We start from the raw sequence: 13,914 nt of genomic DNA, 5'->3' as shown, positions 1-13,914 counted from the left end.
TAATGAAACCTGACAAACAAATATTTTGTAATTAAAGAAAATGAATCAATTCAAAACAATTCTTATTGAGTTCAGTGACAGAAACAGGGACAAAGCTGTTTTTATAACGCTTTGTCCTGCATCTTGGAACAAGAAACCTCTGTCCCGAGGAAAGAAGCTTAAATTCACCCCGTAGAGGATGGAAACCGTTTTTAAGAATTGATAAAGCCATTCGTTGTACCTGTTTAGAGTACAGGGAGGCTAAACAGGACTGAGACTCACCTATCAGATGACTGGACCATCTCACTATCTGATTCAGTGAGTTTTTCTTTGTGACAGAGGTCTGACTGAACCATGCCACCATACAAAAGGATAAAACAGACTCAATAAAAGAACTATAAAACAAAGTTAAAATTTTCCAGTCAGTGTGGAAATGAGCAAGTCTTCTGAGGCAGTAAAGGTGCCGGTGACCCCTTTTACAAACTGATTTGGAATTCTCATCAAAGTTCAGTTTTTCATTGATTATGGTCCCAAGATATTTATATGATTGCACTTGCTCTATTTTCTGATCTTCAATTAAAGTGAATCCATGCCCATTTTGTTGTTTCCTAAAATCAGTAACCATATCTTTTGTTTTAGAGATGTTCATTTGGAGATAAGGCTCCCCCAGAGTCCCCCATCATAAAGTTTGGAGTGTCAGGAGAGAGTGCCTGCAGTTTCTGCAGCACCTCTGAGATGATGCTGCAGGTGGAGATCGGGTGAGCCCTCGGGTGAATGTAAACTATGGTAATAAAAAGTTGTTGAAACTCACGAGAGAGGTAAAAAGTCTGGTGTACAAATACACTCTCTAACAGTCACAGTGCTACAGTAACATTTACTGTGATTTCCCTGTTACCCGTGTGTCCCGATCCCGGTGAAAAGAAGCTCCAAAACCATCTATTGAAAAATCAACGTCCTGGTCCTGCTCTGTCAGCCATGTCTCAAAAGGCCATCACACAGCTGTCCCTGAAGTCTTTCTGGAATATGACGTTCCCCTGGAGTTCATCCAGCTTGCTCCTAAGAGACTGAACATTTCCCAGGATAACAGAGGGCAGGGGAAACCAAATGACCTGTTGTATCCTCTCACGCAATTTGACACCTCTTCGTCTTGTCACTTGTTCTGTTAGTGTGTCTCGGTATAAAATCCAGCTAACATGAGGTGAGGTCCTTACCATCATATGGGAAGTTAAGCTGTAGCAGCTCCTCGCGGGAGTAAACAATCCTCAGCTGACTCGCGGCCTCGCACTCATCATGGGAAACAAGCCAGCACAGTAACCGCAATGAAGATGAAAGACTCCATGATGTTGCCTCACTGTTAGTGGAGCATGTATCACTTAGTAAAAGCCATCACTTATTAACCAAATACATACCAAAAAAATTCACTGCCGGTCGCTGCGTGCGCATGTGCCCTGGCACTATTTGAAACCTGCTGGTCTGGGATCAGAGAGACCAGCTGAAGGGATTCTGCTGACCTGACATCAGGACATGTGACAGGAAGTGTGGATTTAAACACCTGAGACTGAATGCACCTCCAAACCTCACAACCTTTTTCTGATGAAGATGTCATAACACTCCAAAGAACTGGAAACTGATTAAAATAAAGGTTTTACAGCATTAGCTTTCATGGAGAGATCACAGCAGAGATGGAGGTATGCTCTGGAGAGCAGAGGAATGACAGAATATGTGTGTATGCAAGGGAGGGAGGTAGGTGAAAATGTGAATGTGAGAGGATGGTGGCCAACCATCCACAGAGAGGTGAAGAAGAAAGAGCAGGCAGGATGGAGTGGGTTTGCAGTGAGACCTGCTGTTATGCTTTGGAAGCCGCTCATCTTCTTCACCACAAAGTCATGGGTTTTTTTTCTCAACAGAATGAAAAAAAAATTAGGTGTGAAATTGCGTGTGAGGAGACAACGGGTCATTTGGTTTAAAAAAAATCTTTTATTTCAAGAAGGCACTTTAACCTGCAGATGTTATCAACATACAGATGTGAGGAAACATCTGTGAGGTAATCCTGAGAACATCTGTCCTGAGTGGCACTCACAGCGTTAAAGTCCATCTTCAGATTAAAGTCCATTCACTAATTCAAGAACTGAACCGAAGATCAAGTTTAGCTTCAACCGCAGAAAAAACAGCAGAGACCCGCCTCGGAGTCAGAACAAACGCCGAATGCACGGCCCTTTATTTTAGTAAGCAACAATGGTGTATTCGACCTGCACTTTCTGAAGTCACTTTATCGTGTCTGATCAAATAAAGCCACTTAAACTGTTTCAGCTGCTGTTGAAAAACTTAGAGAACCAAAAGCATGTCTCAGTTTTTTATTTTGGGAACTTCCTGCAGGGTTTCTGGTCCAATTAAAACCACCGAAGCTGCAACTAGATGTCATCAAAACAGGAAACCCCTGAAAGTGAGCTGCTGTCAAAAATAACACCAGGTGGTCCAGGTGAAACATGACACTCAGCTCGCCCAGTCTCCTGTTGGACAAAAACAATTCACCATCTTGGCAAGTTGGCTTCTATTTTAAAAGTCTCCATGTATAATGACTTTTTTTCTTGAAAGGTCTTAGAGGTAATGAGAAATTTCACTTCCTGCTGCTGGTGTATGTCATTTCAGAATAAAATCCCTGTGTGTGGATGGCGTGAAAGAAGGGAGGCATTCACACAACGGGTGGCGACCACTGCTTTTACTGGTTTTACTGGTCTCACAGGTAAATACAGTTTGATGATCAATAATGAGGCTACAGTCCTCAGCAGAGAGGCACGAAGAACCCCCACCCCCCCCTAGCCAGAGTCACGCTCAGGCTCCGTCACAGCAACAAAAACAGACACTCAGAGATCAATTGTTTCTGATAACCAATCAATAACTGATGAAGTTCACCTGATGAGAGGGATCAGTTCCTTTCCCCTCCTTCGGATTTGTAGACCATCATTTATCCAAAGAACGCCAACAGGTGTTCACTTTCAAAAACTTGCCACTGCCCCGTTGAAGGGACTGACCAAAATGCTGCTTTTAAATGAGGCTTCATGATTGGTTCAGAGCATCTCACATGTCCCCTTCCCCCAAAAAGATGTTTGGCAGATGTCTGATGGGAGCAGTCAGAGCCAACACACTGCCATCAGACCCACCACATCATTCACCATTTTGATAGATGAACTGATGCAGGAGCCAGAGCGTGAGTGCAACACAGTCAGTCATATTCCACAACCAATCAGCTCGCTCAGCTGCTAACAGTCTGAGGATTATTGATAAGGCATCCATTCCAATAGGAAGTCCTGAATGATCAGTCTGGGGCCACAGTGCTCCAAACTTCCTGTTCAATTCTTTCCTTCAAGACAAAAGCAGATGAGAAAAAAAAAAAAAAAAAGCAACTGAAGTTGAGTTTGTGCTTCAGTCTGTCAGAACCAATAACTGATCAATAACTGAAAGGTTGCATCAGACTTCCTGTCTGTAGCTCACTGGCTCTGCCCCCAGGCACACCAGAACTGCTTAGCTTCATCCTTTCAGCCAGCAGCAGAAACCTGATTTTTCTTTATTGAATATTATTGATAATCAGTTAATTATTTGATCAATGAAGTGAAACCACTCAGGCCTGGTGTGTACCATGTGGCAGCAGCTTCCTGCTGTCAGGGCTTATATTGTGAAGCTTTTTCCTCTATGGACAAACAGATTCAGTTTTTACATTAAGTCTGAATAAAGTCATCACGTAACAACACGTTCATGTTAGAAGGGTTTTCAAGATAAATAAAACGTCTGTTAACGCCATGCATTTTATTTTGAAAATCCTCCAGTAACAGCAGAGCTCTGATGAGCCAATTGATCGATCAGCTTCGTTTGAAGAATCAAAGAAAAGGCTGATGTTTGAGAAAGAGACGCTAGGGTTTATTGATTAGAGGGGGGAAAAAAAAAAAAGTTTAAAAAAAAAAGTTTCTGCTTCCAGCTTCATTCGTTCAGGGTGTTGCTTTCGGTTTCCATGGTGATGGACCTCCAACCTCCGAAACCGTCTGAAGAAAAAACATCCATACTCCAAAGAAAAAAAAAAGAAAAGAAAAAAACCCCCAACAACAACAAAAAAAACAAAAACAAAGAAACAAAACAAAAAAAACAGCAGAATAAATTATCGCATCCCCGCCCTCTGTTCACGTGACCTGCAGGGAGACGCCACCCTCAAGCTAATCAATGAGTTTAAAAATCAAATAAAACCTGTTCATTCGATCAATGAGCCGATCAGCTGTCTCACAGGTGAGGCGATGTCAGCAGCCTCAGGATGGCCGCTGCCGGCAGTCTGCGCTCTGTGAGGGGGGACAGTCTGTGTGGGAGGGGCACTCTTCTGAGGGCCCTGCCTCCTCCAAGGCTCCCTCTGCCTGTGAGGGCCCCACATCCTCTGAGGGCCCCGCCTCATGCTGCGCTGTGATTGGAGGAGCTGGTGCAGGTTTAAATTCTACAGAAATAGAGTTTGGATCTTGACCTCCAAAGGCTCCGCTCCCTCCTAAGGACCTCCCTCCTACTGCTCCCCCTCCCATCCAGAACTCGGCCACCACATTGATCTCAGCTGGCCCCTGACCGCTGCTGGCTCCCGTATCCACCGATGACGTCAGCGCTTCAGTGAGGATGGCAGCCGTGTGAGCGACCCAGTTCAGCTCCGCCCTCACCTCCCCGCTTCCTGAGGCTCCACCTTCCGCAGGGGACGGAAGGGATTCTGTCTGAGGCGCCGGCTCGGCTCCACTGGTCGGCCCTGGTTGGGCGGCGTTGGCGGGTCCCGTTCCAGCGGCGGCAGTGCCAATGTTGTTGTTGAGGTTATCCTGCAGAGCCGTCTGGTTCTGACCAGCCTGCTGGTTCTGCAGGAGCATCTCCTGGATCCGGATCTGCTGCAGGATGGCCGGAAGCTCGTAGTGATGGAAGAAGTAGATCATGGAGTGCTGCAAGAGGACAAAAATGTTACATTTACTGTCTGAGGGGAGGGTCTTAGCACAGGCGTGAGGATGACGAAGCTTACCTGGATGAAGAGCCAGGAAGTGACGAGGGCGAGGCTGCTGTACTGGCCATTGAAGCGGTAGTGGTAAGCGTAGAAGGCAAAATGGTAAAGGTAGAAGAACCTGGAGGGAGAACAGATCACATGATCAGTCTTGAAGGTCTGCAGGCTGACAAGAGATGTTCACAATAAAAATGGCAAAGCCCGATCGATCTGGTTATTAATCAACTGACCAGGAACACCTTCAACTTAATTCTGTAACAATGACCTCACACACAAGAAGTGACCTCACCTGAGCCAGTGGCGTTTGCTGGTGTTTGTGTGGCAGCAGATGGCGTCGTACTGATCTGCCAACCACACGATGAGGATAATGTAGAACGCCGTTGTTGTGTCATTGAAGAACTCTGACATGATGGCCTCCATGCCTGAGACAGGAAGTGACATCACAGGTCAGCTTTAAATGTAAGCCGCACCCCCCAACCGAGGTTAACGTCCATCCAGTCTGTTTACAAACATTTTTTAGTTTGACACTTATTTTTATTGCCAGGAACCTTCAGTGCTTTGGACTTTAATCTTTATTTAAACTGGAAAAAACAAAAAACAAACAAACAAAAAAAAAAAAAAAAAAAAAAAAAAAAAAAAAACCACAGGATCCCCCCCCCCCGCAAAAAACCCCAAAACAAAACATCAGGTTACCTGGAGGTCACTACAGAGTGTCGGTACAGCAGAGTCACGAGCTGCTCTGAGATCAGCCGACTGACAATCAGACCTGAGCAATCTGTGATTGACGGACACAGCTACACAAACAAGCTCAATAAAAGCTTAAAAAAAAAAAAAAAAAAAAAAAAATATGCAGTCAGACGACTCCACTGTAAGGCTGCTAACACTGGAGTCATGTGACCTCTCTTTTGTAAAGTGAGCATGCTAGCTGCAGCGTTTTGGACTGACTGTAAACAGCATCACAGCAGACATACAGGCCCTAACCTTAACCTGCACTGTACCTGCTCACCTTAGATCAGATTTCTATGTAGCCCTGAGCCTGTTTAAATTCAGTTATTTTTAATCTTTACTATCAAACCATAGAAAGCAGCGAGAGAATAAAAACTAAAAAGTATTTACTCAGCCATAAAACTACTGACTGGAATTAAAATGTTTGTGTCCAGACTAACCTAAGACTTTTCTGAGGAATTTATCACATCATTTTCACAACAGTGTTTCATTATACTGATATTTTATAATCTTTAAAGATTTTTATAACCCTTTGATAACATCTCTGGAGCAGGGCGAACACTTTTCTTTGGTAGAGGATTCATATGAGCTATGAAATGCCCCTCTATGATTTGTCAGATGCTGCCACCCTTTGATGTGAAGGTGCACGTGGGCCTGGGTTGATAACAGGCCCCATGCGACCGCTTATCCTGACTGCCAGTGTTAGGGTAAGAGAAGCCAGATAATGGAAAGAACTTGGCCACGCGTCAGGGCCCAGGTGACAGAGCTTCAGAAGCATCCTCAAACAGAACGGGATCTGGACTCACCTACGAGGGCCAGGATGACAGTGAGCAGAGGGGCTGCTGGGAAGGCAATGGTCATGTTCATCTCCAACATCTGCAGGAGGTCAACTGTAGGGGGTGAGAGAGAGTCAGAACAGACCTGAGGCTCGAGGTCAAAGGTCAACACTGAGTGGTATGAGGAACTGACCAATGAAGACGAAGATCTGGTGGTGAGAGTATCTGAGCAGCATGGACACTGACAGAGTCTGAAACAGAGACCGCGAGACTCAGTCGTGACATCATGCGACTGAACGAACCTGAACGATCAGTGTGGGTCATTTACTGTATTTGTACTTACAAATATGACCATAATGACAAAGGCAGCCAGGTAGGAGGTCCTGGCCATCCACATGCTGACAAAGCGGTAATGCTCACCGGAGACCACGTTCCTCAGGAATCCTGCAGAGAACCACACAAACACCTGAGCTGTGTCACATGACTGGAAGTAAACACCTGCTCTCTGAAGCCAATCAGTGAATGTAGCATCACACCAAAGCGCCCTGGCCCACCCTCCATTTACAGCGCCCACCCCACCTTTGTTCTCCTCATTCTCGGCGAGCGCCTTCACGCTCGACATCAGGATGTCATCGTAGCCCAAAAACTCATCGAGCAGGAAGCGACTGAAGCCATCTCCGAAACACTCGTCCTTCATCGGATCTGCGAACAGACACAGACGCGGTTAGGGAGTCCAAGTTGGCCAACGCTGAGGTCATGTGACACGGCGGCTCAGAGTCTGACCAAGTGTGACGACCATGACAGGGATGTTGAGTCTCTGTCTGGTGCTCTGAGAGAGGCGCAGGAAGCCATACTCCAGCGAGTACTCCACGATGTACTCCTCCTGAGGCCACACTGCGACAATGAACAACAAAGTAAACAACCACATCAGAAAAACACAAAAATAAATACATACAATCTTAAATCATGAAACATTAAACAGCTCAGCAGGTGTTCCTGGACTGAATAAGGAGGCGGAGTTAGAGGAGGTGAGGTGGCAGGGGTGGGGTGGAGAACGGTTTACCTGCTCGGGTCATCATCTCCAGCTCAGACACTGAGTCCTGCAGCGGCTGCATACCTTTAGTGGTCTGGCTGAACGAGACGTCCTGGCTGTCGTTGGCTCCTCCTCCTCCTGAAGCTCCTCCTCCTCCTGCACCAATCAGAGATGGCTTCAGGCGGGGCTCGATGTCCAACTCAAACTGCAGCAGGACAGCAGAAGGTTTTGAGGGTCATTTCTGCTTTTAATCTGAGAGTATCCAGAGAATAATATGAATACTGGCAGTCATCACATTACTCTGGTCTGAGGGAGTGCACTCAATGGGAGACTGAGCAACGCTAAAACCGTCACGACCCCCAACTATGGGTTCCATATGAAAGGCCCCCGGTACCCTGTTGTTGCTAAGGAAACATGTATTCACCAAAAACATCCCTTTGATTGCTGTCCTCCAACAGAACACAGTGATGGGAGGAAGACAGGACGAAATTCACTGGGAGGTTGTAGTATGATTGGATAATGCCGACGTGTCTGCAAACACCTGCCGAGCGACTCTATGTTGGCACGGTGAGAAATGCGCGTTTCTTCCAGCGACCGGGATCAGTGCAAGATCCCGACTCGGGGCCCGTGTGCGCAAGGCCTGAAGTAGGCAACAGCAGTTTAAGGCCTGAAGTAGGCAACAGCAGTTTAAAGTTCACCTGAGTCAGGTGTTCAGGGTATTTAAGTCCCCAGATACACAGAACTACTCTGAGCTCACACACCACCAGAGGGCGCACCTGCCAACAAGTGTTTTACCACCACCCTCTTATTACTACTTTCTGTTTCTACTGGAAACCCAAAATCTATGTGACTCTCAAACTTTATGAAGACCTCCACACCCACACACCCCCCCTACCTGACTCACAGGGAAAACAAGAAGTGACATAAGCAGAGGATTTAGAACTCGCTGCAGTTCTGCAGGACCAGGATGTGAACGTGATTCAGAATCCTTATGCTAAAGAGGAAGCGCTCTGTTAAGGTCTGTCACTTCCTTTCAGCTCACCTGCTCCAAGTCAAGCTTGTTCACACCTGTGCAGGTGAGCTGGCTGTCTGATGCTGTGGTTTAACACTAGAATCACCAACAGCAGTGATTTCTGTGTTGCTGTTAATTTTCTTCTAAATTTAACTAAAATTTGAAAAAAGGTTAATTTTAGGGGTTTTATTAGTTTTATAAATTTATATATTTTTTTCATTACAGATTTTAAAGTTCAAATACAAAAACGAATAAACAAAGAGTACAACAAATAACAACAGCTAACACATCTAACGTTATCAAAGTTCAACGTGTGAGAGAGAGAGAGAGATCGAGAGATCACCTGCACTGAGCTGTTGTCAAACATCTCCACAGTCATCTCCTCCTCTTCCACTTCTTCGTCGGGCAGCATCGCCAGGCTGAGCCCGCCCATCGCCAGCCCCCCTCCTTCCTCCTCAGCATCCAGCTCATCATGGAGGCTCGCCGAGTCGTAGTGCTGAAGGAAGATGGGTGCCCGGCTCGAGTTTCTCTGGATCTCAACCCGCAGGATGCCATCACGGGGCCAGCGCTCCCTTACCACCTCTAGACAGTTGATGGGTGAGCGAGAGAAGGCAATGTGGATGTAGGCAAGGATGAAGAGGACGAAGAGTGCCTGAGGACGGGTTAGAGAGATGTCAGCAAGCGCTGGTTGTGTCACCATAATCTAATTTCTGCATCAGTGAGTCTCTCACAGCAACCACAGTTTATAAAACACGTCACCAATAAAATGAAAACAATAAAATATACAGATCAAAATCAATAAATGTCCTCTGATCAAACAAAGTAAACATCTGGCACCTGTTCTGCAGAGTCACCAAAGACCCTTCCTCTGTGGGTTAGCAATCGTTTCTGGTCTCTGTGTAAAGCAGTTCTGCTGGCTCCTCACAGCTTCACCTACATCATTCGCAACATAAACCTGCCCACTGAGCATGCTCAAATGTCTGAGACAACCCTCTGTAAGGACACTTCGACTCCAAAGAGGAACCAGCTTGTATCAGGACCCTGTCCCCTACCTCATTTACGCTACTACAGGCTCAGGCTGCTGGAGACTTCCCATAATACGCTAAGGGTTTCTTCTCCACTTCCTGCCACCCTAAACTTTGTCATCCCTGCCACCCCCAACCCACTGCCCTTGCTGAGCCTGGCTTTGTTGTAGGTAGAACTTCCTTCTAACAGGTTCTTCCTCTCCACTGTGCTGTTATACCACGTGCTGCTCAGACGGGGTCATCTGATCGTCTAGGTTTCCTCTTCTGTATTGCGGACTTTACGTCACAGAATAAAAGCATGTAAATAAAGTTTAACTGAATTATTTGTGGAGAGGAGTCACCTGAAACATCTGTGATCACCTGAAACACCTGACCATTACCAATACTGTGACATGTTCCTGAGATCACCATCCAGAAACAGTCTGACTGATCAGTAATGTGATTACATCCTGCTGACAGGTGAGCTGTGCCCCACCTTGAGCAGAACGAAGAACTCAAAGACCCTCCTGAAGGATGGAGGGAACAGGCGTGCGTAGGTGACGGCCATCTTGAAGAAGAGCGCATGGAAGAGTCGGTCGCGGACGTTGATGAGGGGGTTCTGGTTCAGGTTGGGATTGCGGAGGCGGTTGGGTCCCATGTTGTTGTTGTTGTTGTTAAGTGGGACATTGTTGTTGTTCGCCTGGTTCTCCGACATGGCTGCGATTGCCTGTCGTTTCTGCTCGTGCTCAGAACTCACCACCACCAATGACGACTCTAGGTCAACATGGCTGCTACTGCGTCCTCAGAGCGAAGGTCAAGACCTGAGTGCCGCACCTGGAACACACAGATGAACTCACTGATGACTGCAGTCAGGGGGCAGAGCCTCAACCACGTCTGAAAAAAGATCATTAAGGGATTTAGGTTGTCAGCTCAGAGCTGCAAACAATCAGTCACCTTTATTCTGATCATTAACTTTACACTAAACACGAGTATTGATTAACATGGCTTGTTTAAATAAAGTCATCTCTGTAGTTCACCTGCAGACTTTTTACCCAGAGTTCAGCGGGACCAGCAGGCATCACCAACAACCGATCCAACCTTTCATCCACTCAGATGACATGAGATCAATAACCTGCAGGTAATTTTTTTTTTAATCAGATCAGAGAAACAGAGACACTGATGATCTAATCTCTGTGCTTTAGGACCTGAGCCTGCTTGACACCAGAAGTCAAAGGTGTCAGCATCTGACCAATCACATTTAGTGTTGAGGGCGATCTCAGCAGAGTGGCTGATTTTATTACAGAGAAAGACTGAGCTGAAGAACTTAACCCCCACCCCCAACGGCAGTACTTTATTTTTTCTCAGCAATGCAGAGTGTGTACCGAGCAAGGCTAGCAAAGAGAACTGATACCAAAAAACTATCGATTACTTTCCTCTGCATCAATAACAGCAGCATCATCCTCAACTTTTCAAGCTGACACAGCTCCTCCCATCACTAGCAGCAGGTGGACAGTAGTAAACCTGGAGAAGCACCTTAGAGACCGTCAGTCCATCTTTAGGAGGAATTTAATGAATTCAGAGAAGCTCCTTTTTTATTAAACATTTACCTGCCTGCGACAGGTTAGTGTTAGGATTAGCTCTTCCCCCAACCTAACTGTTATCATAAAGCTAGCAGCTGACATTAAAGTGGGAGTGAGGCAGGAAACAGACAGGCTCAATTTAATGACAGCTAGGGATCAGAATTGTACAGATTCTTGTAAAAGGACCAGTTCACAGTTGTCCAATTCCTTAGAATTCCAGGAGCTATCGATTCCACTTACGGATTCTTGTACTCACACTACGATCAGCTGATTTCAATTCTTGTGTCAGAGGAAAATAGCAGCTCAGTCTACAGCATGGATACTTTTCTTTTTATTCCACAAAAGGACAAGAGCAAGATGGTAAAGTGGAGACTGCGTGCGGGACAGAAACAACTGCATTATGCTTCTAACACAATGGCTCTTTACAAGCACCTGTGCAGCCAGCATGCTAACGCTAAGCAGGCCAGGAACCCAGAGTGATATATGCAGACCTCAGCGCAGCAGCCACAGCCTGAACTGCAGGTAACAAACTGATGAGCATGTTTATATTGTTAAATCGTAATTATGAGACATTGTGTTTCAGGTCATTTTAAGGAGTAACATGAAAGTAATGTAATGAGTAATGTAGTGAATGACCTTCTCCAGAGAGTAATTAAGTCATTCTGTGTAATATGAGTAATAGATTACTTTTCTTGAGTAATGACTCCAGCACTGATCATAACAAAAAGAGGAAATACCGTCAACATGGACAAACATGTGACCCACAGCGTGCAGTTAATGTGCATGGCTAATGTCTTTGATATGGTGGAGACTCTCAAAGCACAGCCAATAAGAATCAATAAGGAATCTAATCAATAAGTGATATCAATAATGGAATCAGAATTGCTAAATTCTTATAAATGTTCATCCCTAGTAACAGCAACAGTAAATAGTGAATCAGCCCATCCTAAAAACACAAGCAGTGAAATGACAGTAACAGGTAAGTAGGAAACAGGAAGTAGCAGGACTGCACCTAAGTGTGCACGTCAGGATCGCTTCTTCATTTCATCTTCTCCCCTCCCAGCATCCAAAATCCAAGCTTCACATTGAGTCCGACCAGCATTTCTTACCACCGTGATTTCACGGGTAAAGGGAGCTGTTTTTAGAGGTTTCGATGTTTTCTGAGGGAATACTTTTAAATTCCTTCATGAAGGAAACTCCTGGAGCTCAGACTGATGATGATGATGATGGATAAGCTGTGGCAGCAGGTCTGCAAAAACTACAGACTGAGATCACCAGGATCTTCTGCATCCTCCAGCTGCAGCCTGACGATCTCCAGGTGAGACACCACAGACCAGCTTATCCCCCCCCACCGCCCCACAGGTACACATAAATACTGATGACTTCAGGAAGAACATCTGAGACATGTGGTTCATCAGCATTGGGTCAGCTGACTCATGTCTCCATTAATCTCACCTGTGAGCCACAGACCTGAGGCCGCTCTCAATGACAGGTGTGAGAGGCTGTTCTTAGTGTGGGAACCTCAGCAGGCGCCCCCCTCCTGGACATCAGAGAGCATGCAGCTCTCCATCTTTATTTACAGTCTGTGAGGTCTCAGGTGAAACAGGAAGTGGCATTTAGTGACTTTTTGCCATAAAGACAGCAGGATTGGGACCATAGGGTCACCATAACAAGACTATGAGGGTCTCAGGCTGTGACATGATCGTTCACCACGTGACCAGCTCAGGATTGCAGGGGACTCCTGGACATTGAAGAACATGCAGCTACCTGTGAGAGCGGGAGGAGCCTCTGAGCTCAGTCTGATCCTCACTAACTTCCTGTCTGAATAAAGTTTAACGAAAATAAATAAAGTTTCTCACTGCTCCACTTGCTGCGCCTCAGGACAGGTGATGTGATCAGCTGATCGTCAGCCCGGAAATGTGGTGTGTGTGTGTGTGTATTCTGATCAGCTGATCCTGATTGGCAGGCTCAGGTGTGTGGTGGCTGCTTCAAGCAGCTGTCCCCCCGCCCCGCGTGTGTAATCCATAGACACCCTCACCAGCGGCAGGTGACGCTAACTCACCTGTGCGCGGCCTCTTCGTTGTTTCTCTCGCTTACCCACGAACGCCACAGTTAGCAGTTAGCAGCGCTAGCAGCAGGGTTAGCTCTGCGGCTAAAGGCGGAGTCCGGAGGCAGCCGGACCGGACAGAACCGGGAGCCGTCTCGGTCCCAGCTGACGGTTGAAAGGACGGAGGGTCCGGGTACACGGAACCGGAGCACAAGGTGAGGTCAAAACCCGGAAACTGTGGCTAAACGGCGGCTAACACAAGCTAACGGAGGATAAGAGTCTGACTACTGTCAGAGCGTCACTCAGACCGGAAATACACGTCCTAATACCGGAAGTAGTGAACTCTGGCTGGGGTTCTTATGTCCCTGAGCGCTGCCTGGCAGGCGCCTCGTGCTGGTAGGAAGCTTCTGCACGTTTATTAACGGTGAACAGCTGATACGTCACTGGTCCACGAGTGTCACGAGTCCAAAAACTGGGATTGAGCTGATGGAGGAGCCTCGGGTGAGAAGGTGGGGGAAGAATCACAGAAATAAGTTACATGATGTGAGGCTGTGATCAGCTGACCTGCTGTTCTCTGTGGATCTGAGAAGACGTTTCACAAACGTCACACTGAACAGCTGTTCTGCATCAGCCAATCACTGTAGACTAACCAGCACTGAGCTGCCAGTACGGCGTGTTCTTCATATAACAGATCTAATGTCTGATTAAGACCTCTGAACAGCACATGGGAGCTTCTCGTCCTCTCAGAG

General features: G+C 46.4%; 1 protein-coding gene across 1 annotated transcript; it reads right to left on the bottom strand.

Moving 5' to 3' along the window:
* Positions 1–2,683: 2,683 nt before the first annotated feature.
* tmem259 (transmembrane protein 259) lies at positions 2,684–13,642 on the bottom strand. Its single transcript, XM_031743516.2, has 12 exons — positions 13,181–13,642; positions 10,035–10,372; positions 8,878–9,186; positions 7,553–7,727; positions 7,273–7,383; positions 7,069–7,191; positions 6,833–6,933; positions 6,683–6,740; positions 6,520–6,603; positions 5,277–5,409; positions 5,009–5,108; positions 2,684–4,931 (listed from the first exon to the last, which is right to left on the bottom strand). The coding sequence occupies exons 2-12, from the start codon at positions 10,251–10,253 to the stop codon at positions 4,275–4,277; spliced, it is 2,070 nt and encodes a 689-aa protein (XP_031599376.1). The 5' UTR covers positions 10,254–10,372; positions 13,181–13,642; the 3' UTR covers positions 2,684–4,274.
* Between the last annotated feature and the right edge of the window lie 272 nt (positions 13,643–13,914).

Source organism: Oreochromis aureus, linkage group 23, assembly GCF_013358895.1.
Source record: "Oreochromis aureus strain Israel breed Guangdong linkage group 23, ZZ_aureus, whole genome shotgun sequence".
NCBI classification, from domain to species: Eukaryota; Metazoa; Chordata; class Actinopteri; order Cichliformes; family Cichlidae; genus Oreochromis; species Oreochromis aureus.
The sequence above is the reverse complement of the archived record's forward strand: the minus strand, read 5'-3'. Positions and strand labels throughout refer to the sequence as shown.